General features: G+C 40.3%; 1 protein-coding gene, 1 long non-coding RNA gene and 1 pseudogene across 6 annotated transcripts in view; 1 reads left to right on the top strand and 2 right to left on the bottom strand.

The window, feature by feature from the left end:
• LOC137227687 (uncharacterized) overlaps positions 1-10,366 on the bottom strand; it is a 47,273-nt gene extending 36,907 nt beyond the window's left edge. Inside the window, exons 1-2 of the long non-coding RNA XR_010944959.1 lie at positions 10,243-10,366; positions 5,941-6,022 (exon numbers count right to left, since the gene is read on the bottom strand). This is a non-coding gene — a long non-coding RNA (uncharacterized lncRNA). The remainder of the gene's footprint in view (positions 1-5,940; positions 6,023-10,242) is intronic.
• Positions 7,802-8,566, bottom strand: LOC137227017 (large ribosomal subunit protein uL30-like; annotated as a pseudogene).
• MELK (maternal embryonic leucine zipper kinase) overlaps positions 10,361-26,711 on the top strand; it is a 78,391-nt gene continuing 62,040 nt past the window's right edge. For 2 of the 5 annotated variants that reach the window (XM_067743932.1, XM_067743935.1), the window contains exons 1-5: positions 10,362-10,523; positions 18,017-18,112; positions 19,397-19,482; positions 22,308-22,424; positions 26,483-26,626. In XM_067743932.1, coding sequence (XP_067600033.1) covers positions 18,055-18,112; positions 19,397-19,482; positions 22,308-22,424; positions 26,483-26,626 — 405 coding nt within the window. In that variant the 5' untranslated portion in view covers positions 10,362-10,523; positions 18,017-18,054. Of the gene's footprint in view, positions 10,524-16,855; positions 17,112-18,016; positions 18,113-19,396; positions 19,483-22,307; positions 22,425-26,482; positions 26,627-26,711 lie in introns of all 5 variants that reach the window. The other 3 variants (XM_067743934.1, XM_067743937.1, XM_067743936.1) reach the window with 3 other exon arrangements.

Genomic DNA, 26,711 nt, shown 5'->3' with positions numbered 1-26,711 from the left:
TGTATATATAGACCACATCTTTATCCATTCATCTGTTGATGGATACCTAGGTTGCTTCTATGTATCAGCTATTGTAAATAATGTTGCTATGAATATTGGGATACATGTGTCTTTTCGAATTAATGGTTTCACTTTCTTTGGATATATATCCAGGAGTGGAAATGCTGGATCATATGGTAGTTCTATTTTTAGTTTTTTGAGGGACCTCCATACTGTTTTCCACAATGGCTGCACCAATTTACATTACTGCCAACAGCGTACAAAAGTTCTCTTTTCTCTACATTCTCACCGACATTTGTTATTTGTGGCCTTTTTGATGATAGTCATTCCGACACGTGTGAGGTGATATCTCATTGTGTTTTGTTTTTTTTTTTTTTTTTTGCGGTACGTGGGCCTCTCACTGCTGTGGCCTCTCCCGTCACGGAGCACAGGCTCAGGACGCGCAGGCCCAGCGGCCAGGGCCCACGGGCCCATGGGCCCAGCCGCTCCACGGCATGTGGGGACCGGGGCACGAACCCGCGTCCCCTGCATCGGCAGGTGGACTCTCAACCACTGCGCCACCAGGGAAGCCCCTCTCATTGTGGTTTTGATTTTCATTTCTCTGATGATTAGTGATGTTGAGCATCTTTTCCTATGCCTATTGACCATCTGTATGTCTTCTTTGGAAAACGGTCTATTCAGGTCTTCTGCCTATTTTTTAATCAGGTTTTTTTCTTTTTGATATTGAGTTGTATGAGCTGTTTACATATTTTGGATCTTAACCCCTTACTGGTCATATCATTTACAAATATTTCCTCCCATTCAGTAGATTGTCTTTTTGTTTTGTTGATGGTTTCTTTTGCTATGCAAAGATTTTAAGTTTAATTAGGTCTCATTTGTTTATTTTTGCTTTTGTTTCTCCTTCCCTACTTTTGTCACTGACAACTTATTTTCCTGGATTAGTGTTTCTCTGATAATTGTCACCCTTTTACTTGGCTGGTTTTTGTTCTCCTGGTAAAGATTTGAGGGAAACATCTTTATTTCATGGGCAACACACAATCTTGCTCTTTGGGTGGGCCAGGTTTCTAAATTTTGGTAATTTTCATAAATTCTGTTATTTCCAATCAGAGCAACACTTCCTGCCCAGGTTCCCAGGTTCTGGGAGTGAAGGCCATTTGGAGAGGATTATCTAGCTCTGAAACCACTGTCCACATACAGATTTCTTTTTTTTTTCTTTCCATCCAGAAGGTCATTCATTAAAAGATTTTTTTAATTGTAAGTAATCATACCTGTTGCAATTTATGTTTAAACTGCAGGTATTACTTTGAAAAACAATTCAGTTTTGAAAGGGTAATAGACAAGCCTGGTATAAAATTCAAAATGTATAAAGCCAAAGTGGTGAGAAGCCTTTCCTTCCCTTTCCTCTGGTCAACCAGTTCCCCAGAGGCCATCTCAGCTACCAGTTTATTCTGTCTATGTATACATTATAAATCTTTCCCAGTTTGTTGTTTGCTTTGCAATTTATTTATTTTTTGTCAGATTGATGTTATAACATTTTTATATAATCTATTATTTTTAGATCTAAAAATTAGTTTAAAAATGCATGCAATAACCCGCACACAAATGTTCATAGCAGCTTTGTTTGTAATAGCTTCAAACTGTGATCATCCCAGATGGCTTTTGACAGGTGAATGGTTAAATAAACTATGGTACATCCAACCATGAAGTGCTACTTGGCAATAAAAAGGAATGCACCATTGATGCATGCAACAGCTTGGATGAATTTGTTTTGCAAAATGTTACCACTGGTGGTGTGTGACATAAGAAGAAATATATATTTTGTGTCTGCCCTCCCCACTCCCCCTTTCCTGGCACACAGCTCTAAAACCCTTGTAATCTCTGAAGTGGTAAGTGTGTTTTTGTTGTTAATGAGATGACTAGTGGCTGGAGGATCCTGGAAAGGTCCTAAGGATGGGGGACTGGTTTTTGCTTGGAAAGTCAACCATGTGATTAGAAGGTTGGAATTTTAAAAACTATTTATTTATTTTATTATTTATTTGGCTGCGCCGGATCTTAGTTGCGGCATGCGGGATCTTTAGTTGCAGTGTGCGGGATCTTTTAGTTGTGGTGTGCAGGATCTGGTTCCTGACCAGGGATCGAACCCGGGCCCCCTGCATTGGGAGCATGGAGTCTTAACCACAGGGAGGTCCCAAGGGTTGGAAGTTTTAATCAATCATGCCTACATAGTGAAGCCTCTGTAAAAAACCCTAACTGAAGCTTTTGGAGAGGGTACTAAATACATCAAGGTGCTGGGAGGGTGACGGTCCTGGAGAGGCATGGAAGCTCTGCGCCCCTTCCCATACATCTTGCCCTATGCATCTCTTCCATTTGGCTCTTCCTGAGTTGTATCCTTTAATAATAAATCAGTAATGTAGTAAATAAACTAATTTTTCTGAATTTTGTGAGCTGCTCTAGCAGGTTATTGAACTCAAGAACGGGGTCATGAGAACCCATGATTTATAGCTGCTTGGTCATAAGTACAGGAAGCCTGGATTCCAGATTGGCATCTGAAGTGGGAGCAGTTTTGTGGGACTAAGCTCTTAACAATTGGGGTCTAATGCCAATTTCAGGTAGATAGTGTCAGAATTGAATTGAATTGTAGACACCCAACTGGTGTCAGAAGTGTTCAGTGTGAGTAGTAGTACAGAAAAAAGAGTTTTGTGTTTTTTTTCCAATTTAGAGAGAAACTGAGCAAAGCATACAACAGAACTCTCTGCATTATTTCTTACTACTGCATACAAATCTATAATTATCTCAATGAAGATTTCAACTAAAAATACACAAAATAGAGTATAGAAAGTAAACACTAAATCTTCTTTCCATACCTTATCCTAATTCCATTTTCTAGACAGAATGTTAACACTATAAAGTATATCCTCCCAGACATTTTCCTGTACTTACACATTTTTCTAAACAAAAATGGGGCTGTGTTTTGTTTATATCAGTAGCTTATTTTGTTCACTTAGAAAACAGACATCGTTTCATGGCGTTTAGGGTTGCCAAATATAGCAAATAAAAATGCAAGATGTTCAGTTGAATTTGAATTTTGGATAATGGATAATTTTCTTAGTGTAAATATGTCCCAGCATGTTGCCATTTTCTTTGGCAACCCTAATGGCAGTATATTACCTAATTCTTTTGAAAAGTTGGTTGCACAGTAGTCCACTGACATTTAGCCTTTTCCTATTGATGAGGGTATTCTTTAGATCAGAGTGTTCATCATAATTCTCGGTAATTCATAAAGTCTCTTATATTTGTATGGTGCCTTAAATTATTCAAACTTCTATCATATTTCATTAAACAAAAATTAACTGAGAATTACAGCAGAAAAATCCTGGGCTTTGGATTCCTGGCTGTTATTCTTATCAGATACTTAAACTTCTTGAACTTCAGTCTCCTCATTTGTAAAATAGGAATAAGAATACCTACTCTGCAGGATTAGAAATAACGTGTATACAACCCCTAGTAGTGCCTAGCAGAGAATGGAACTCAAGAGATAAATCATTGTTATTTACAGTAATGTTAAGATCCTGCGGTAGGTGCTAAGGGATAAACGGAATTAAGAAACATATTCCTGACATTTTTGGGTTACTTTTTTTTTTTTTTTTTTTTAGCGGTACGTGGGCCTCTCACTGTGGTGGCCTCTCCCGTTGCAGAGCACAGGCTCCGGACGCACAGGCTCAGCGGCCATGGCTCACGGGCCCAGCCGCTCCGCGGCATGTGGGATCTTCCCGGACCGGGGCACAAACCCGTGTCCCCTGCATCGGCAGGCGGACTCTCAACCACTGCGCCACCAGGGAAGCCCTTGGGTTACTTTTAATTTTGAAATAATTTCAAAGTTATTGGCAAGTTGCAAGGATAGAACAGAACAAGGAATTCCCACATACTCTTTACCCAGATTCACTAATTCTACATTTTGTCCTATCATCATCATCCTCCTCCTCCTCCTCTCCCCCACTGTCATGTTTTCCTATGAACAAGAACATTCTCTTATACAACCATAATTTAATTATCGAAATTAGCAAATTTAGCAAATTCCCAAAGTAGTTTTCAAATTCAAATTCCTGAAATATTTTTAATAGGTTTTTTGGAGCTATCTCCTTTTCTAGTAGGACTATGGCCCCAAACTTAACTTTATGTGGCTTCCCATTTTCTCTTGGATTGGATATAAGAATCAAGGCACGGTTTGTAGCCTGAGGTGTGCGAACCTGACTGGCCTCAGAAGAGAAACAGCATTGCTATGAACAGACTGAAGCCTTTGCTTCCCGTCCCCACTGAAGACTCAGCCGCAAATGGTGCCGACATTCAGGCACTCATTCCACCACCAGAGAAGCACAGCTCTCGCCTTGCCTTGCCAGGCTCGGATACTCTTACGCTGGCAGAGTGGCTGCGTGGGCTTCCTCTGAAATGCACAACTGCTCATCTCCCTTTCCTGGTCAGCACCCCTCCCAACTCTAGCCTGGCACACAAGGACCTTCACAAAGGGTTCCCTGATTACTGGCTCTTCCTTTCCTGCCACACCCCTTGTTTCCTGTGCTCCACCCAACATACCTTTCTCCCAGGAGACTTGTGTTTTCTTGCCTCTGTGCTTCTGCACATAGAGCTCCTCCTGTCTGGGGAATGCTCTACACTCGTCAAATTTTTCTTTTTCTTTTTTTTTCAAGGCCTAACTCCAGTACAAAATACCTCAATCCCCTGATCAGAACTAATTGCTCCCCATTTCCAGCTCTAAACAGCATGGCTGAGTGCACTTGTATTTGGTGCTTCTGTCTGGTCCTTTATTAAAGTTGGTTGTCTATGGATCTGGCTATTCTGTCTTTGAGATTCCTTGGGCAGAAGACACATCTCTTTTCTTCCCTTTTCTGGCATTGCCCTGAACAGGGTGAGGCATAGGGTAGACACTGGTGACTGATAAAAGAATGAATAGCATGAATTACCCTGTGTGAGAGAGGCAGACACTTGGTTATAGAGATGATGCATGTAAGTGCACATTAATCGTTCAAAAAATTGTAGAGGGTTTTATTATTGCTGCTAATGGTGTTATTATTGGTAGAGATGTTACATTCCAAATGGCCTGACCCACCCAGTTAGTGACTCAAGAAACAAGGAGCAGCAGAATCATATCCAATCTCCTTATTGTCCATTTGAGGAAACAGGTTCACAGAGGGGCAGGCACTTCTTTCAGGTCAGGTTCCACAGCTCAGAGCCCTGCCTCCTTGCACTGGACTGTTTTGTCTTGCAGCCTAATTACTTTCCTTAAGTCAGTAATACTCAAGCTCTTTTGAATATGTACACTCAACATAAGTTTGAAAAACTTTAAGTAGATATCTAAATTTTCTCACCATACTTTTAGTAATAATTTTTATAACCTCCTTTATTTATATAGAATTCTAAGTTAAAAAAACTGTAATTTTCCTTACTACTCTTAACCATGTGAGGCAGACAGGCTTGACTATATTAGCCCCATTTTACAGGCAAGACTGGAAACATTCCCATATTTAGTATAAGACAGATCCAGGATATAAACCCGGGGCTTCCACACTCACAGCTGCTCTTTTCGCATTACTTTTTGACACATCATTTTAAAGTCATCTGATTTTACAATGTTTCACAGTATCAGAGTGACATCTGTAACATCTAATCCTGGCAGGTTAACTCCTGAGCCAAGCAATTTAATTACCTCATAATCTGGCACATTTTAAGGCACTGTTAATACCTCCAATTCAATCTCACAGCTATGTTCGTAATAGGGAAGAATATTTTGTATTCTAGTACAAGTTAATCAGTAAAGGGATGTTGCCTATAAGCTTAAATTATACATAACGGCCAATCTCTGGCAACCCTGCCTCCCAGGTAATGAGCATTAAGCTAAAATACCTTTGTTTAGCTGGCCAGGCTCACCTGTGAACGAATAACACATCCCCTCCAGAGGCTGACGGGAAGTGTTTGACTTTACGCCCTCCCCTTTCAGTATAAAAGAAGCCTGGAGGAAAAAAAAAAAAAAAAAGCCTGAATTCTAACTCAGGCAAGATGGTTCTTTGGGGCACGAGCTCGCCATCTTCTCAGTTTTCTGGCTTTCTGAATAAAGTGTCTATTCCTTGCCCCAACAACTCGTCTCTCCATTTATTAGCCTGTTGGGCGGCGAGTAGTATGAGCTTGGGCTCAGTAACATGTTTGAGCGCCCCATGAACCAAAACTGCAGCAAAGCTGGTCTTTTTTTTCTGTTTTTTGCGGTACGTGGGCCTCTCACCGCTGCGGCCTCTCCCATTGCCGAGCACAGGCTCCGGACGCGCAGGCGCAGCGGCCATGGCTCACGGGCCCAGCCGCTCCGCGGCACGTGGGATCCTCGCGGACCGGGGCACGAACCCGTGTCCCCTGTATCGGCAGGCGGACTCTCAACCACTGCGCCACCAGGGAAACCCCAGCAGAGCTGATCTTAAAGGACCAGGGGACACAATAGTTAAGCATGTTTTCAGCTCTTAAGCTGGGCCTGGCACACCCTCACCAACTGCTTAGATGGCAAGTTGAGGCAACTAAGTGAGTGACAGGAGCAGAGGGAAGGCCCATTTAGGGGTGGACACTGATGACAAACACAAGCAGTGTCAGACCCTCTTTTTAGGTCTAACATCTCCACAAGTGTTGGTCTACATTATCACTTGCAGGGTAGAGGGCAATACTTCTGGAGTCTAGAATATATAAGGAAAGGGTCCAATTAAGCTGCTTGCCTGCAGCCTAAAAGACCAAATATTGCTAATTTCATCCATGCCAAACCAAGAAAATGGTTCACTCTTTCCTGATTTGGGTTTAAGGAGAGGACTGATCATCAGGGAAACCAGAGAATTCCATCCTGAAGCCCGGAAGAACTAAATGGTGGCCATTTCCCTGAGTCATAGATGGCACAGGGACTCAGTAATCTACCACCATGTTCTTAAAAGGAAACACTCATTTGGCTTGAAGGGAAAAACCTACCTTGGTAAGCTCTGGTCTTCCATAGGACATGGAACCAGAAGAGACTAGGAAGGTCAGAGCCTGGGTGACCAATCCTGATAGTGCGGGACTTCTTCACATAAGGTGCATGGGTCCCTGAGTAGGGTCTACAAATACTCTAAACTTCCAAGACAGAATTGGAGTTTCTGCATGTTTTCCTGGGGAAAGTGTCCTTCCCTTCTCATAGATCCAAGAACAGGTTAAAATCCTGAGCTAAAGAAAAGCATTAAGCCAGCTGCAGGCAAGGATAAGGAAGCCATCATATACACTTAGAGCTCTGTGTAAGTCTGAGAGCTCACAACGCTGTCACTGAAGTTAGAACATGGACTCACAGCAGAGACAACCGAGCACTGCTTTTGTGCTCTTCTAACTGTACTTACAATTCTTTCTAAAACAAGGCCCTAGGAACCCCTAGGCTCAAGTACGTCCCTGGGGTTGGTCCACTGCTGTCTTGTATTCATGCTTGGGTATTCATTCACCAACATTAAACCCCAGGATAGAAGATGTGACAAAGCATCCCTCCTCCATGGCATGAGTCTTTTGCTGGTTTCAGAGGTGGATGGTGACCAACACCGAAAATACATAGGAATGTTTCCTTGGACCTGGCGTGGGATGAAAAGTGCCTGCCATGACTATCACCATCTTTTCCCTGACACTTCCCCTCCAGTTTCTGAAGATATAGTAGAAAATAATCTTTTTTGAAGATACTGGGTAACAATTCCATAAAACAAAAACACATGCTTCCAAATGCACTGTGCTTTCAAATATTCTGGGTTTAGTTCAGCTGCCGGATGACCTGACTGATGCTTTCTCCTCGATAGTCAGGTGAGCCCACCTCCTTGAGGAAACCCACTCTATTCTTGGTAGCCTGGTGGGCCACTGGGAGTTGGAAAGGGCACAAAACCCCTGAGATCGACTGAAAATTCTTCCTCAGTAAGGCAACTTCATGAATGAGGTCTCCCAAAGCAAACGAAACCAAACTTCCCCAGGTGCTCCTCAATCACTGTGTCGTCTGTCGGATGGTTTTGTTCTTGACCTTGGCTTGTCCACGTTTCAAGATGAGTTCCCAAACAGACTTCAGATTTGTAAATCCCCAGGTCATATAAGGTTCCACTCTACAAAGCGTTTTTATGGTTTTAGGGGTTACTTTCACAAAGACACCACTGAAAATCTTATTCAGGCGAAGTCTTGCAATGGTCCTCTGCACCAGTGAACTCACCCCATTAATCCTTTGGATGAATACAACAAAGGCCAAAGAATATTTATCTGGCACTTTCAAGCCATGAGGTTTCACTTCTAGTCGCCTGAGGTGCACCCTGTCACATAGCTGCTGCCAGGAATCATGTAGAAACCATTCTAGTTGCTTAAACTTGAGCCCTTTTCCATTCCTCTGTTCCTCCTTGTGCAAAAGCGCCTGCTTTGCCTGGGTGGCTTTGAGGGCCTGATAAGCCTTCCTCTTTTTCAGGAGGTTTTCTGGAACCAAAGGGATCTTCCTTCTTTGCTCTTCCTCCATCTTTCCCATACTGTGGCTACTGCTCATGTGCAGCCCCACCGGGTGGGGAAGAGAGGAATGGCTCTGTGTCTACTTGACCATAGAGACGTCTATTCTAGCTCAGGGGTCCTCAACCCCCAGGGCGCAGACTGGTACCGGCCACACAGCAGGAGGTGAGTGGCCAGCTACTGAGAGCGAAGCTTCATCTGCCGCTCCGCATCACTCGCATTACCGCCTGAACCATCACTTGCATTACCCCTCCTCTCGTCCCATGTTCAAATTGTCTTCCACGAAACCGGTCTCTGGTGCTAAAAAGGTTGGGGACTGCTGTTCTGCCTCATGGCAGGGCGACCAGGACTGCTGCGCCTTCTTAGCAGCAGTGAACCACGGAGGCCTTGCTAACCCTTATTCCTGCCAAGAGTTGCACAAAGCTTCCTTCGCACTGCCTCCAAGCTTTTTACAGCGGTGTCATCTTCAAAATCCAGCCCTTTCCGTTTCAGCTGTATTCTCATAATGCTGGAGGCCAGGCTATAAACACTGAATGGCTTCCCACCATGCATTCTCTTGTTATAATTTTAAATAGTCACAAAGGTTTTAATTTTTGGATAAATTGTAAATATTTTTAAAACAACTGGTTATTGTAAACCTCTGAAAGTAAAGCTGTAAGTCCTTAAAAGATATGCAATGGATTGGAAATACCAGAATGATTTGATACCCACTATTATCCGATAAAAATTACACGAACAAAATAAACAATTTACTTTTTAACTTGCTTGTTTTCCCTCTTTTTTCTCCTAACTCATATTTTGGTTCCACAGAATGTTATCTTAGTTTAATTTTTTTTTTTTTGCTTGAAAATCTTTTATCCAGTGCAATAGCACACTTCATTGCAATAAAAATACACATATAACACTATTCCACTTCACAGGTAGGCAGAGCAGAAAAATTTAGGGCAGTGAAACTACTCTGTATGATACTATAATGGTGGAGACATGTCATTATACATTTGTCTAAACCCATAAAATGTACAACACCAAGAGGGAACCCTCATGTAAATTGTGGTCTTTGGGTGATAATATAGGTTCATAAATTGTAACAGATGTACCACTCTGGTGGGGGATATTGATAATGGGGGAGGCTATGCATGTGGTTGGGACAGAGGGTTTAGGAGGAATCTCTGTACCCCTCCGATTTGCTGTGAATCTAAACCGTTCTTTAAGAAAAAGTCTCTTTAAAAAATACATATATAAATTTATACTTAATATTTTTTTCTTTCCTCTTGCTATAATTTTTTTTTCCTTCTGGATTTTCATTACAATTGTAGTAATTCATGCAGCCCATGAAAGTCACATAAATAATGACCAAACAGTAAAACGTATTAGAAGGACTTCTCCTGTGATGCTAGGTAGGTGTTTCTGGTACCTTGAGCTATCTAATGGACAATTTGTCCCCTGGGGGTTTTATTCCTCGTGGCAACATATTTTAGTAAGATTTTTACAGGGGAGAGGTATACTTGTCTTTTGTTGGATGGGAGAAGGGCCACTGGGCAAGGGGAGGACGAAAATGAGACTGTGACTACTAGCGACTTCTCTGCAAATCAATTTTAGGAAAGAGAACTTAAAGTTGAATTATGTAAAAACTTTGTATGCTCACGACACCACGAAAATCTTCACGTGCCCTCCGGGGAGGGGCACTCCAGGTCGAAGACCAAGGCCTTAACTCACCTCTCAGCAAGCTCCAGAAGCCTCTTAACCATCCCACTCCCTGGGCCCGCTCGCTGTCCCAGGGCGACAGCGCCCCGCCTCGCTGCGACCGCCCAGACGCCGCTGCGTCCCCGCCCCTTCCGGCGCGCGAGGTTTGATTCCCTTGGCGGGCGGAAACGGCCAGAGCGTGGCTGTCCAAAAAGTTTCTAGGAGCTCTCTGCGCTCACCGGTTCCCTTCGGACGGCAGGCCGGCGCGTCTGTCTTTCTGCCTGGCCCAGTCCCTCCCGGCCCTCCGCCCTCAGGTCAGTGTGTCCCGCGTGGGTGAAGGCCGGGGTTCCGGCCGTGCGCGGCGCGGGGGACGGCGGCTCGGGCCCAGGGTGCTCCTGGCTCACAGGAGACTGGGGAACTTCACCGGAGTCCCACCTTATGAGCACGGTTCCTTGGATGAGATAGCCTTTCCGACCCCTGGTTTCCTCTTCTGTAAGTGGGATAGGGATCGTATCCGCCTCCGGGTTATCGGTGAGGTAAAGCGCTTGCCACCTAGGAGGCTGTGATAGATGTGAATTCCCATTACATGTTTCCATGACACTGACGGTCCGGGAGAGAAGTTCAAAGAAGGGTTTCGAGTTATTTCTGTTCGTACAACTCAATTTACTAGGCAGTTCAGTAAACAAGGAAATGTGTTATGTCTAATCACCCCCTTTTCAGAGTCCAAATCCTTCCTTTTCCTTCACCTTCCCAAAGTAGTGGCTTAAGAGCCTTAACACTAAAAGGGGAATATGCACCGAATGCTATAGCACTAAAAGGAGTGACCTACCGGGAGACCAGTGGGAAAAAGGGAGACTTCCAAAGGAGGGCGTCCCAGGAGAGTGATCAGGCCTCTAGCTCCTAGGATGAATAATTATCCTTGAGCTTCACAATTGGTATTTCTTCTGGTAGTGGAAAGGGGGAAGGTAGTGCCTGGAGTTTTGCTTACAGCTCAGTGTTCCTAACTTTTTTGTTCATATTTTGGTTTCTATCTCTGTGTTGTGTGGGATAAATCAGAAACATCCTTACTGTATCTTCATGGGCGTGTCTCACCAGTGGATCTGTCCTTTCAGTATTTCTACTACGGACCAACCAGATGGCCAGATCAGTCCCTTACTACCTTTGGGAGTGAATGCCTCTTTACTGGTGCTCCCAGAAGCCTCTGCAAGGGAGCAGGACAGTATGTTAATTAAATGTATTACAAGGCCACATTATATGCCATTCTGTATTTTACTTTTCATTTGAAATATCCTCAGCATCAGTGTCATACCAAGCTCACTAGATAATGTAAATGTATTATACAGCAGGTAATAGCATAGTCCAGATAAGACTATGTTGGTAGGAAAATGCCCCCAATTTGTTGCTATCTTATAAAATTTACTGATAAATTTTCTTCCACTATCTAGGCAATTCCTTCTTTCCTCAGAAAAGTTCAAGACCCCAATTGTATATAGCTCCAGTTCTTCTACTTAGTCACATTCAGAAGGACATTCAGGTGTATGGGGTCTAGTTTCCTTCTTCATTATCCACAGTTGGGAGGCTGTCTTCCACATTGACTGATCATATACTTCCTTTAGCAGCAAGTGGGTTACTCCAGTCAAAAGTCTTTTCTGTGTTCTGTATTTCCAGACTCTAGAGGATAAACAGGGAGAGCACTTCAGAATATTTAGAACCAGCTCCACTTCTACAAAATTTAAAAGCCAAGTAAAATCTGCTATCATTATAGCAGTTTTGCAATGTAAACACCAGTTTTCTTATACAGTAGCACAAATGATGTTCCCTGGATTCAGTAGCTACAATTTAGGGCCACATTTGTATTACTCACCTAAAGACATGGTGTGATTTGAGGGAAGGGGGTAGATAACAAAATGGAAGGAAGAAAAATAGGAGGTGTGTGATTTAGTCTTACACTGGTGAGAGTTGATCTCTGCTAGTTGACTGGAGGCCATAACCTGGAAGTTCAAAACTCATTTGGGAAAAATCTATCAAGAAGTTGGTTATGACACTCTTATATCCCTGTCTGGGAAAATGAATTCCAACATCATACTAATTGCTTTCTCTTTCTGAGTGTGGCAATTTGAAATAGCCCAGTCCTTTGTATGGAATTTAGGCATGTGCAGTGGTGGCAATTTGGAGTCTTACATATACTTCCTAAGGCCTGCTTCTTTCCCTTTGTCCATTTCCATCTAATGTTTTTTTTTGTTTGTTTGTTTTTGTTTTTTGGCGGAGCTGTGCAGCTTGCAGGATCTCAGTTCCCTGACCAGAGATTCAATCCAGGCCATGGCAGTGAAATCCTAACCATTAGGCCACCAGGGAACTCCCTCCATCTCATGGTTTTTAAACTTTGAAATGTCTGTTTGTGTTTCCTCTTTAACCCCTGTGTTCTGAATGCCCCAATACTGCATTAGTTGGAGCTTTGCTCTCTAAGGAACCTGATAGCCTACTTTTATAGCAGACCACTTTCTAAACAGATTTATAGCCTAACATTCCCCCATTTCCAGAGTCCTGCTCATTCTCTTCTCCATCATCAGGATCCCAAAGGTTTCTTAGCCTTGTGTTGACCTCTATACCTTTACTGCTATTTTTCCTGTTTTAAAAATTCTTAGTCCTATGATTCCTGTCTTTTGGGGGTGTGGTTCCACTTAATTCCCAATTTGCTCCAATAACAAATGCCCTTTAAAAGGTTTCTGAATTAGTAAGGATATTTCTAATCCTGTGTCTCAGGTGCCCAGGGGGAATAAATATGTCCTCTCTGCTGTCTCCTTGCCTGGAACAACTTTTGCCACTCCAGTGGAAGCGGAAATATTTCATTTTATATCACCAGCTTTCCGCTATTATCAGGACTTGACTTTGCTTCCTTTGTTTGCCTACGCTGTTCATGCAGATTCAGCTAGATTAAAAGTTCCACCTGCTTATTAAGTTGGTCCAATGCCACCTCTTCCTAGGAAATGACTAATATTGTTTATTGGATCAGAATGTCTTTTGCCCATGATCTTTATCTTTCTTGCTATTTTAGCTTTGACATTGCTACTAAAACCTTTTTTTTTAAGCTGATTTTTTTCTTGGGTTTTGATATTTTTCCTTCCAGAACTTCTGCTCTAGTGTTCATTTCACTGACCAAATTTTTGAAGACTTTTTACTTGCTAAATAGCATACCTTTTATCTCCAAGTAAAATGATTCCTGGAATCAGAGTGCTTTAGGCATTTTGTAAGGAAATTTAAAGGGATCTTAAAAAAAAAAAAAAAATCCTCTGTGTCTCTTGGGCTTTTGATAATTTCATTCATTTTTTTTCTCCACTTCAGTTTAAGAAGATACCCATCTTCACTGTAGCAAGGACCTTCCCTATTGCTCTGTCTTTTCCTTTATAAACTCACCACAGTCCTGAGGTTGAACTCATAACTCTAGGTCTTCCAAAGTCATACCGTTATTAAGGTTTAATAACATGCTGGCCACTCAGCTCTGGATGAGCCAGGATGAAGGACAGAGAACTTGAAAGTAGTAAACATGGTGCTGGCCACTTAACCAATCACAGAGCCTTCAGCAGACTTGCTAAAACCCTGCCTGTTGGTGAAGGGAGACTGTCTGGCTCTAGAAATGAGCACTAGCACCAGGTTTCCACTACTGAGAGGCATTAATTCAGATGTATGAGTTTTGCCCTTTCCAGGTAGAACTTTGCCCAAGTCCCATTTGGCTATGCATATACTTACCTAATCTTTGTAAATGTTACAGAGAGTGGGATCCTGGGATCTTGAACTCTGTGGTGCCATACCTAGTCCAGTGCTAGGGCACAGAAGGAGATTTGTGCACAGGAGTCAGACCAGGCAAAGGAGTTTATCACTAGCTGGGTCTTGGACTCAAAGCCCTTTGTGAACTCCAGAGCCCTTGGTGTGCTGTGCTGACTCAGTGACCTCCACTTCCCTGGGCCCCTCTGATTCCTGCGTGGCTTTCTAAGGGGTGTGGAAGCATCTCTTTCCAAGGTTGAAATCTCAAGTCCTGTCCTGTCACACTGGCCTAGGAAGAGCTCCTTAGAGAAACTATCTATATAGGTTCAGAGAGCTTGCACCCCATGTCTACCTCTAAGAAAGCTCCATTTTGCAGTACCTAAACTCAGGTCCTAGGACTTAACCTACTTAACCTATATAGGAACACTTCCAAATTTATTTAGAAATCTACTTCCTAGAAACTTTCTTTTTAGTAGTGTTGCTTTTTTCCTTCCTTCTTGGCTTCCATGAAACTGTATTCGAATTCTTGCTTTTCTAATTGTTATCTCCATGCTCTTCCTCTTGCCACTCCTAGCTATGGGTCTGGTATAGGAAAGGCCTTATCTGTCTTAATTGTCTGTCTTTCACTTTACAGTCTTTACTGTAATTGATTTTGTGTGTGGTGTGAGGTAGAGATCCAATTTTCTTTTTTCCCATATACCTAACTAATTGTCCCCGCTCCAAATCTGCATTTCCTTTTCCTGGTACCTCTGAAAGCAGTTTAAATTCAGTGCATGTCAGCCTTTTCTTCCTCTGGGATCTTTGCACCTAAATTCCCTCTTTCTGGAATGCTCTTCCTCTCATTCTTTTTGGGTTAACAATTCCTGTTAAGGCCTATCAACCACAGACCATTAGGGACACATCCGTGATTAAAAAACAATTAGGTATACTTAGCTTGCTGCAGCAAGAGAAACCATACACCCTAGGATCTTGGGCATCTCAGTAAGAGTGAGTCGAAAGGGGCTTACAGGATTTGAGCTTGTGCTAGGGAAGCAAGGACCAGTTTTTTGTTTGTTTGTTTAGTTGCGGCATGTGGACTTCTTTTTTTTTTTTTTTTTTTTTTTTTTTACATTTTTTAATTTATTTGCGGTATGTGGGTCTCTCACTGTTGTGGCCTCGCCCATTGCGGAGCACAGGCTCCGGACGCGCAGGCTCAGCGGCCATGGCTCACGGGCCCAGCCACTCCGCGGCATGCGGGATCTTCCCGGACCGGGACACGAACCCGTGTCCCCTGCATCGGCAGGCGAACTCTCGACCACTGCGCCACCGGGGGAGCCCTGGACTTCTTAATTGTGGCATGCAGGCTCTTAGTTGTGGCATGTGAACTCTTAGTTGCAGCGTGCATGTAGGATCTTGTTCCCCATCCAGGGATTGAACCCAGGCCCCCTGCATTGGGAGCATGGAATCTTTCCCACTGGACCACCAGGGAAGTCCCAAGGACCAGTTTTGGAATGGATACTGTCAAAGAGCAGGAGCATTTCAGCATTTGGGTATCTGAGGAAGCAGGAAGTGGGAGGAATGAGGTAGTGCTGAGGATGTCCTTGGTGAGAAAGCAGCAGTCTGTCAAATAAAGGAACATTATCATTTTAACTGCTTCATATAGAAACATTGTTTACATGGTCCTGCACAGTTCCTATTGGAAACGTTGTTCAAGTTGTGATGGGAAGGGCTGATTTGCTTTTTCTTGCTTCTCATTCTTTGAGTTAGATCTTGACTTAAACATTACCTTCTCAGTGACCCATTCTAACCACTGTTGCTTATTTTCCCCAGTATTTATTACATATTGTTATTTATTTATTTATTTATTTATTTATTTATTTATTTACGGCCGTGTTGGGTCTTCGTTGCTGCGCGTGGGCTTTCTCTAGTTGTGTCGAGCGGGGGCTACTCTTTGTTGTGGTGCACAGGCCTCTCATTGTGTTGGCTTCTCTTGTTGTGGAACACTGGCTCTAGGCGTGCGGGCTTGAGTAGTTGTGGCATGTGGGGTCAGCAGTTGTGGCACATAGGCTTAGTTGCTCCGCAGCATGTGGGATCTTCCTGGACCAGGGATTGAACCCGTGTCCCCTGCATTGGCAGGCGGATTCTTAACCACTGAACCACCAGGGAAGCCCTTTATTACAAATTATAATTATTTAATTCGTTGTCTGTTAATTTTCCTTTTGTCTTCTCCACTGGAATGCAAGATCTATGAGGGCAGGAACAATATTTCTTCTCTGTTATAGCCTTGGTGCCAAGTGCAGGTCTGGCACATCACTGGTGCTCAGTAAACACATCTGTATGGATAAATGAATGAATACAAGAAAGTTCAGAGTTAATAGTCTGATTGCATTAGCAGTTCTGCCAGATACAGTGCTAATCTCTAGTTAAAGTCAACTAGGAACTTATCCTCCCCAAATAAGACAAAGCTGGTGTGAGTATGACCTCATGTGTACTCACCCCATGGTGTCTTGTAATTCTAGTTAATTTTAAAACTCAGGAAGACAAAAATCAAATAAGACCTCCTAAGACTTTTACAACTAATTTTTTATTATTTATTTATTCATTTACTTATTTAATTTTTATTTTATATTGGCGTATAGTTGATTTACAATGTTGTGTTAGTTTCAGGTGTATAGCAAAGTGATTCAGTTATACATATAACCATTCTTTTTCAGATTCTTTTTCCATACTGGTTATTACAGAATATTGAGTAGAGTTCCCTGTGCTATATAGTAGGTCCTTGTTGTTTATCTTTTTTATATATAATAGTGTGTATGTGTTATTTTTATAAATTATTTGATATATACTTAAGAGTATAGGGACTTCCCCGGTGACGCAGTGGTTAAGAATCTGCCTACCAATGCAGGGGACACAGGTTCGATCCCTGGTCCGGGAAGATCCCACATGCAGCTGAGCCCGTGTGCCACAACTACTGAAGCCCACCCACATGCCTAGAGCCCATGCTGTGCAACCAGAGAAGCCACTGCAATGAGAAGCCTGTGCACCACAACAAAGAGTAGCCCCCGCTCGCCACAACTAGAGAAAGCCTGTGCACAGCAACAAAGACCCAATATGGCCATAAACAAACAAACAAACAAACAAACAGAGTATATGTAACACACGTAAGTTGTGAAGCATAATAAAATATGTATCTCATTACATGTATCTTAAAATTGTATATCATTGGAGTCTTAATTTGCATATCCCTGATGACTAATGAAATTGAGCCTTTTTTCATCTTTTTATTGGTTATTTGTGTTTATTTGTGAAATGCCTTTTTATTTCATTTGCTTATTTTTCTGTGGGGTTGTCTTTTTCTATATTGTTGTGATGGAGTATATGTATTCTGGATGAAAGTCCACTGTTATAAGTGTTGCAAATATTTTCTCATATTTATGTTGTTTTTTTCTTAAATGATGTCATTGGATATGCAGAGGTTCTTAATTTCAGTGTTATTTAATATTTATTTATTTATTTAAATAATGCTAGCTTTTTAAAATTTATCTATCTATCTATTTTTAAAATTTTTTTAGTTTTGGCCTTGCCACACGGCTTGTGGGAGTTTAGTTCCCCGACCAGGGATTGAACCTGGGCCCTCGGCAGTGAGGGCCTGGAGTCCTAACCACTGGACTGCCAGAGAATTCTCTATTATTATTTTTTATGATTAGCACTTTCTGTGTCTATTTAAAAGATCCTCTTCTATCCTGAAATGATGACAATACTATATTAAAACTTCAAAGGCTTACCTTTCATATTTAAGTCTTTATTTGATCTGGAATTGATTCTTATGTATGGTGTGAGATAGGAATCCATTTTTTTTATATGGCTAATCAGTTTTTCCAGTATCATTTATATGCCTAAGACTTATTTATATTTGTAGTTACAAGAATGAAGGCGATAGTCTCTCTCTTTTTTTTTTATACAGTAGCTCTATTTTTATTTTTTAGGGATCTCAATAAGAATGAAGGAGATAGTCTCTTAATAGTTCCTTTTTTGATCATGTACTGTTTTTGTTTTTGTCTTACAGGTTCTTTTTATAATTTTGAGTAAACTTCCAGGAGGACTATGAAAGATTATGATGAACTTCTCAAATACTATGAATTATATGAAACTGTTGGGACAGGTAATTATTTTCTTCTTGGAGAGGATAGGTCATCTATTTGAGAGTATAGTGTATTTGGGCAGCCAAGAGCTTTTTAGCCTAACTTATGTAGTTTTAAAATTCTTCAACCTATTTTAGTAAGAAAAAGTGGAGCAAGAGAGAGAATTGTAGGAGGGGCCTTGTGGTTCATTTTATTTAGAATAAAAGTCACTAGAGAGTTTTGAGCCAAGTAGTGGTCTGACCTTTTGTTTTTAAGGTTCACTCTGGCTGCTTGGTTGTGAAAAGACTGGCTGGGAGAGGGCAAGGATGGAAAAACATAGATGTTAGAAGGTTATTGCAATAATTTAGGTGAGTGATACTGGAGATGATGGTGACTTGGATGGTGATAGAATTGAAGGTAGTGAGATTCTGTGTATAGAAAGGAGTGAGATTCTGTATACAGATATATACACACATATGTACATTTAAGTATAAGTAAGTATATTGAGGCATAACACATAGTAAAATAAGCAAAGTGTACTAATTTTGATGGAGTTTTTGTACACATATACCCGTATGTTCCCTGCTCAGATCAGGACATAGAAATTTCTAGTCAGTGCCTGCTGCCTTTCTCCCAAGGTAAACATTAATATATTTTTGAAGACAGAGCCAGTGTGATTTGTTGGAGGGTTGGATATGTGGTGTGAGACAAAAGCGAGGGGCTAAAAATGGCTTCTGGATTTTTGGCCTGAGCACCTGGGAAGATGGAGTTGCCATTTACTGAGATGAGGAAGACCATGGGAGGAACTACCAGGAGCTTCTTTCTAGAAGCGCTCAGCTGGCGGTTTCTTTTAGATACCTAAATGTAGACCTTTATCCAGCTTTTGAGCCAGTTTTGAAACATAATTGCTTATTTTTACAGTTTTAACACTGAATGGAAATTTCATATTACTTGTCTTTTGTCTCTCCAACTTCATATTGTGTTCTGGCAATGTTAATTATAAAGCAGGTTTAATTGCAATGTTAATTATAAAACAAATTTCTAGAGAATGAATCCTTTTTTCCTACTTCTTCATTGCAAAATTAAAGATATCCTATCATGGCGAAGAGTCTTTAGTTAGTCATTGGATGAGGAGAGGCTAGGATCATGGCCAACACTTTGGAAGCAACAAGAAAAAAGGGCCACAAACTTCAGAAAAATATAGATCAATAGACCCTTATAAAAGTATGTGGAAAGGTTTTTTGTGCCTGAGTTCTCAGTTTGCTCTGATGATGATATTTAAGTTAGTTTGCTTCTCTCTTCATAATACATTTTCCCATACTTAGGTGGCTTTGCAAAGGTCAAACTTGCCTTCCATATCCTCACTGGAGAACTGGTAGCTATAAAAATCATGGATAAAAATGCACTAGGGGTAAGTTTAACATTACTTAAAAAATACTTATAGATCAGTTTTGTGAATTAAAACTTGAATTTGCTCTAATGTTCTAGTTACTGCTCTTTTATTAGAATAATATTTCCATAGCCAGTTATGTATAAATCTATGGTTTTAAAAAGTAATCTGGGGACTTCCCTTGTGGCACAGTGGTTAAGAATCTGCCTGCCAGTGCAGGGGACATGGGTTCAATCCCTGGTCCAGGAAGATCCCACATGCCACGGAGCAACTAAGCCTGTGCGCCACAACTACTGAGCCTGCATTCTAGAGCCTGCGAGCCACAACTACTGAAGCCCACGTGCCTAGAGCCCGTGCTCCTCAACGAGAGAAACCACCGCAATGAGAAGCCTGCGCACTGCAACAAAGAGTAGCTCCCGCTCGCCGCAACTAGAGAAAGCCTGTGCGTAGCAATGAAGACCCAATGCAGCCAAATAAATAAATAAATAAATTTAAAAAAAAAAGTAATCTGGGGAAGGAGTTACTTTGTTCTTAATTTTAATACAGGGCAATGGCACATATTTGAAGTTGACAGGGTCCATTTTTCTGCAGTTGTTTCATAGTCTTGTAGGTGTTTCTGCGTATTGATATTTCCCTTCTTTATCTTCTCATGATACCCTTACTAAATGTTGATCTACTTTATAGTATAGATCGATCTTATGTCCCAGAATTTTATTCAAAGAATAAATTTTACTCAAAATTTATTCTAACTATTATTAGAAATTATGAAATCCTTTTCTTAATCAGCCTTTTTTTCCTCTACATGAATGCTTCTAGGATTGAGTTGCTCATTACCTTCTAAAGCAGCCCATTTAATTTGTGATCTTGGCTATAATGTGCATAAAGTTTTCCATTTTTCTATTAAGGGAGGATCTGTCTCTTTTGATGGTCTTTGGGCATTATATACCCTTCCCAGTGTTTGAAGTCATCCTGAGTGGTCTTTTTTTTTCTAATTCTTTCTACCATCTCTTGTATGGTTTCGTTTCTATGCTTTGTTCTGGTCTCTTTCTGCTGAGAATTCACTAGTCTCTTAGTATGCATCTGTGATTGTTTGTCTTTTTGGAGATAAATTAAAAAAATTTTTTTTAAATCTTTTTTTTTGTCCTCTGACCAAAAATCTCTGAGGGTTAAAGTTTTTTATTCTTTGCGATTGAGTTAGCATTATAATTATTATTAGTATACAGTTGAGTAAAACAGCACAAACATTTTATGTGTTGATAATTATCAAACATAAAAATCACTTTACTGAAAATGCATATTTATATGAGACACGTTGGACTTTTTTGGGGGTCTCTCTTTTTGTTAGGACGAGACAGAGTTTAATATCAATTGTTACTTTATTTTTAAGGATGGAAGTGCTGATTAACATACATAAATTAGTCAAAGAGAATATGTTTTGTTATAATAACATCACTCACTTCTTTGAACTCCTTCTGAAATATATGCCAGAATCACACAATGATCTATATCAGAAATTATTTTTAATAACCTATCAACTGACAATTCAGGCTCTCCTTCAATATTTTTGTTTTCAGTGCTCAATACTCTATTAAACTAATAAAAAGGTATTAAAAAACATTTTTCTTGAGCATTTAAACATTGGTTACAAAACTGATTAATTCCCTTAAGCAATTTCAACTTCAGTTATAACTTTAGTATGACTTATTTACTTGGACACAGCAAACACTTAAATAGCAGACAAAATGTGAACTGTTATTACAAAATGCATTACCACATGAGTACTCAAAACTTATTCTAAATCATCAATATGATGATATTAGTTCATTATTTCTAAACTTGTTTTTGTATTTTTTATTGTTACTATGTTTATTTTAGTTACTTCTTGGGACTTTAAAAATATTTTGATTACTTTCAGGGTTTTAGTCATCAGACTCCCACATCCCCCAAAAAAGAAGGAAAAAAAAATTATCATATCAAAATAGTCAAAGTTACAATTGATTCTTGGTTAAGAACTAATATCTGGTTGCATGGCCCTAGATAATTGGATATTAAACCACAGATCATTAGATCAAATCCCTTTTTATAATAAAATTTTACTTGTTTACTTCATGGATATCTGGATTTCTATCTTTAATATGGACTTTGAAAGTTTTTCAACTTGGTTTACCCTCCTCCCCAACCAACTTCTTTTTTTTTTTTTTTTTTAAAAAAATATTTATTATTTATTTAGGCTGTGCCAGGTCTCAGTTGCAGCACACAGGCTCTTTAGTTGCTGCATGTGGATTTCTTAGTTACAGCATGCATGTGGGATCTAGTTCCCCGACCAGGGATCGAACTCAGGCCTTCAGCATTGGGAGCATGGAATCTTACCCACTGGACCACCAGGAAGTCCCCCAACTTCTTATTTTGAAAAATTTCAAGCTCCTTGAAAAGTTGGAAGACTGAGACAGTGAATACCTTTAATGTACATTCACCAATTTTTAGCTCAGCATGCTTCTTAATGGACATTGCTGGGACCGAAGTGGTAGCCAAGGCATGTACACTGAGTAGTGTTTCTGTCATTTTCCTTGTTTGGAATGCTAACCTTCTAAAGGGAGTCTGAGATTATTTTAATTTTTCTAGATGTTTTACTATTGCCCCACACTGAGCTTGTCTTTCATAAAACCCTCAAGGCCTTTTTAAAATGTACACACAAATAAGTTTTGTTTTTTATTTCTATATTGTTGAACAAATTGTTTTGAGGCTGTTGATTGCTTTTGCTACTTAGTATTAAAGTTGGTGATATTGATGCTTGGAGCACTTCCCAAATAGGTTTATTGCTCATTTAATGAAATGTTTTGTCACAGAGTGATTTGCCCCGGGTCAAAACAGAAATTGATGCCTTGAAGAACTTGAGACATCAGCATATATGTCAACTCTACCATGTGATAGAGACAGCCAACAAAATATTCATGGTTCTCGAGGTCAGTAGTATGTTCCAGAGACCTAAAGTTATTTGGTCATTGTCTTAGTCTGTTTGGGCTGCTGTAACAAGATATCACAGACTGGGAAGCTTCTGAACAACAGAATCATTTCTTACAATTCTGGAGGCTGGGAATTCCAAGATCAAGGCACCATCATGGTCGGGTGAGGGCACTCTTCTTGGTTCATAACTGGTACCTTATTGCTGTGTCCTTATATGATAGAAAGGGCTAGGGATCTCTCTGGAGCCTCTTTTAGAAGAGCACTAATTTCATTCATGAGGGCTCTGCCCTCATGTCTTAATCACCTCCCAAAGGCCCCACTTTCTAATGCCACCATCTTTGGGGGTTAGGATTTCAACACATGAATTTTTGGAGGGACACAAACATTCAGACCATTCTCACTCATTTTATCAATAGTTATGGGAAAAGTACATTTCACCTGAAAGATTAAATTTTTTTTTTTAAACATCTTTATTGGGGTATAATTGCTTTACAATGGTGTGTTAGTTTCTGCTTTATAACAAAGTGAATCAGTTATACATATACATATGTTCCCATATCTCTTCCCTCTTGCGTCTCCCTCCCTCCCACCCTCCCTATCCCACCCCTCCAGGTGGTCACAAAGCACCGAGCCGATATCCCTGTGCCATGCGGCTGCTTCCCACTAGCTATCTACCTTACGTTTGTTAGTGTGTATATGTCCATGACTCTCTCTCGCCCTGTCACAGCTCACCCTTTCCCCTCCCCATATCCTCAAGTCCGTTCTCCAGTAGGTCTGTGTCTTTATTCCTGTCTTACCCCTAGGTTCTTCATGACATTTTTTTTTTCTTAAATTCCATATATATGTGTTAGCATACGGTATTTGTCTTTTTCTTTCTGACTTACTTCACTCTGTATGACAGACTCTAGGTGTATCCACCTCATTACAAATAGCTCAATTTCGTTTCTTTTTATGGCTGAGTAATATTCCATTGTATATATGTGCCACATCTTCTTTATCCATTCATCCGATGATGGGCACTTAGGTTGTTTCCATCTCCGGGCTATTGTAAATAGAGCTGCAATGAACATTTTGGTACATGACTCTTTTTGATGAAAGATTAAATGTTAAATGGCTTACCTGTTTGAGTTCTGTAACAATTTAGATCAAGTAGGCATATATAATAAATTGGAGATACATTGTAAATGTATCCTTTCTGATACCCTCCTAATGGGATGGTGTAATTTAGTGGACAGAATATGTTAGAATTTGTTCCTAGAGGGAAGGATTCATTTCAGTGTTATATGATGTATTAGCCTAGGGCTGCCACAAATGTGGTTTAAAATAGGAACTTACTGTCTCATAGTTCTGGAGGTTAGAAGTCTGAAATCAAGGTGTGTACATGGTTGCTTCCTTCTGAATCATCTGTTCTATGCCTCTTTCCTAGTTTCAGATGGTTGCTGGCAATCCTTGGCATTCCTCGGCTTATAGATGCACCATCTCTGCCTCTGTCTTCAAATGGTGTTGTCTTACCTGTGTGTCTGTGTCTGTGTCCAAATTTATCTCTTCATACAAGGATACAAACAATTGGATTAGGTTCCACCCTAATCCAGTATGACCTCATTCTAACTTGATTACATCTATAAAGACCTTATTGACATATAAGGTCACATTCACTGGTACCAGGTGTTAGGACTTAAACATATCTTTTTGGAATGACACAGTTCAACCCGCAGCCTATAGGTAGACTTTAATGTATGTGTTATTTGAACCAAACTCTTTCAGGTTTTAACCTGCCCCTTTTGGCTTGAAATGTAAAGTCTTTAGAACATGTATCATTCATTTCGTTTCATTTTCCTTAGTCTCAGCCAAATAATTTGTAACTGCACATCATTTTGACAGATTAACTAACTCTGTTTTAAAAGCACATTTTAAAATTCATAATGCTGAAAGTTTTGGACATATGGCCATTTTCTCTTTATTACACTGTAGATCCACCCACATGGTTTACAGTGGTGAATTTAAAGCCTTTTTAAAAGTTGATCCTTTTGTCCAAATTAAATACTTCAAAAAAACCCAAAATCCATGAACCTGGGACAAAATTTAAAGGATACAAGAGAGGGGACTTCCCTGGTGGTCCAGTGGTGGAGAGTCTGCCTTCCAATGCAGGAGATGCAGGTTTGATCCCTGGTTGGGGAACTAAGATCCCACATGCTGTGGGGCAACTAAGCCTGCGTGCCACAACTACTGAGCCCATGTGCCTCAACTAGAGAGCGTGCGTTCCGCGAACTACAGAGGCCCTGTGCTCTGGAGCCTGTGGTCCACAACTAGAGAGAGAAAACCTGCACGCCACAACTAGAGAGAGGCCTGCGCCGCAATGAAAGATCCTGCATGCGTTGAGGAAGATGCTGCGTGCCACAACTAAGACACAGCCAAAAAAAAAAAAAAAGAAAGAAAATAAATTAAAAAAATAAATATTAAAAAAAAAAAAGATACGAGAGAGTATATATTGAAAAGTAAAATTCTCTCTCTCCTCTGTCCCAGTCATCCTGTTTCCTTTCCCTTATGTTAATCACTTACTTTTTTGGTTTCCTATGTATTTTCCGTGTACTTAGAAATACCTATGTATATTTTATATATATATATATATATATATATGTGTTTTCACATATATTTATGTGTAGCTTACTGGTTTCTGTCATACAAATGGTCACATACTATAATATTATTCTGTACCTTTTTTCCCCCCTATTTAACATGTTAGCTTGGAGACCATCAATGCATATTCATAGAGATTTTTGATGTTTCTGTTTTACTCTATTTTGTATTTCTTTATTTGAAAATACAAAGTAGGCTGTTTTCTTTATGTAAATCTTATTGGATAGCATTTAAAAAATTGACTAAGTATAATTTATATACAAGAAAATGAACACATTAGGTACATAGTTTTTGAAAAAGGTACATACCCATGTATTTCCCACCCCACTCAGGGTGTAAAACATTTCCACTACACTAGAAAGTTTTCTCCTGACCCTTGAAGTTAATCCCTGTTACCCCACCATCCCAGTGCCCTTCTCAACAACCACTGACCTGATTTTTATCACCAGAGATTAGTTTTACCTATTCTAGAGCTTGATAAAAATAGGATCATACAGTGTGTATTCTTTTGTATTTGGCTTCTTTTATTCAGCATAATGCTTTTTGCAAGTCATTATATCAGTATATTCTCTTTTACACCTTGCTTTTTTCACTTAATATTGGAGATTGTTTCATATCAGCTTATAAAGAGTTTCCTCTTTTTTTTTTTCTTCCTTCTTTTTATGGCTGCATGGAATGCCATTTTATGTAGTGTGAGTACATTCGTGTTGTTTCCAGTCTTTTGCTGTTACAAGCTATGCTGCTGCAGTGAATGATCTTAAACGTGCATTGTTTTTTGATGTGAGAGTGTATCTATAGGAACAGTTCCGAAATGTGAACGTATGAGGTCATAGGCTATCTCCATCTGTAATTTTAATTGATATTGCTAAAATGAAATGAAATCTTAAATGGAAGCCCCCACTTACAGAATAGTGGAGCTGCTCTGGTGAAGAAGGGATGGAAAACCTAGATAGAGCTTTGTGCTCTGGTACCCGTTCTTTTGTAGCCTCTGAGGAACTTGTGTATAATTGGTTCTTTCTGGTATAGACTAAAAATCACTGATCTTCCGAATGGAGAAGCAATAATTGCTGCTGGGTTTTTGTTTGTTTCAAGTAACTACACTAAATGTGAGTGCATTAAGATTAGAATGGGTATTAATACTTTGCTATAAAAATCTAAAAACCCTGAATGAACTTAAAATCACAGTGGTAGTTGGTTCTACTTCTACTTACTGGTAATAAAACTGCTCGAGACCAAAAGCTGTTGTTCTCTTTCTTGGAATACTGAGAGTGTATTTTTGAATGTGCCTTACTTAGTTTGTTCCCTTGCTTGTAAATTGAATTAATAATATCTCTGAGTTAGGTATAATTTTTTATTTTAAATTCCTCTGAAGTGATTTCTGTAAGTAGTAACAATATTTATGTGACTATTGCTCTTTAAGTATTGCCCTGGAGGAGAGCTGTTTGACTACATAATTTCCCAGGATCGCCTGTCGGAGGAGGAGACCCGAGTTGTCTTCCGTCAGATAGTGTCTGCAGTTGCTTACGTGCACAGCCAAGGCTTTGCTCACAGGGACCTCAAACCAGTAAGTGACTGCTTCACAGATGGTCACCTGAGAGTTCAACATCATTTACCTGTCATTACTAGGTTTCCAAATGTTCTTTCTGTTT

Source organism: Pseudorca crassidens, chromosome 7 (genome assembly GCF_039906515.1).
Source record: "Pseudorca crassidens isolate mPseCra1 chromosome 7, mPseCra1.hap1, whole genome shotgun sequence".
Taxonomy (NCBI): Eukaryota; Metazoa; Chordata; class Mammalia; order Artiodactyla; family Delphinidae; genus Pseudorca; species Pseudorca crassidens.
The sequence above is the reverse complement of the archived record's forward strand: the minus strand, read 5'-3'. Positions and strand labels throughout refer to the sequence as shown.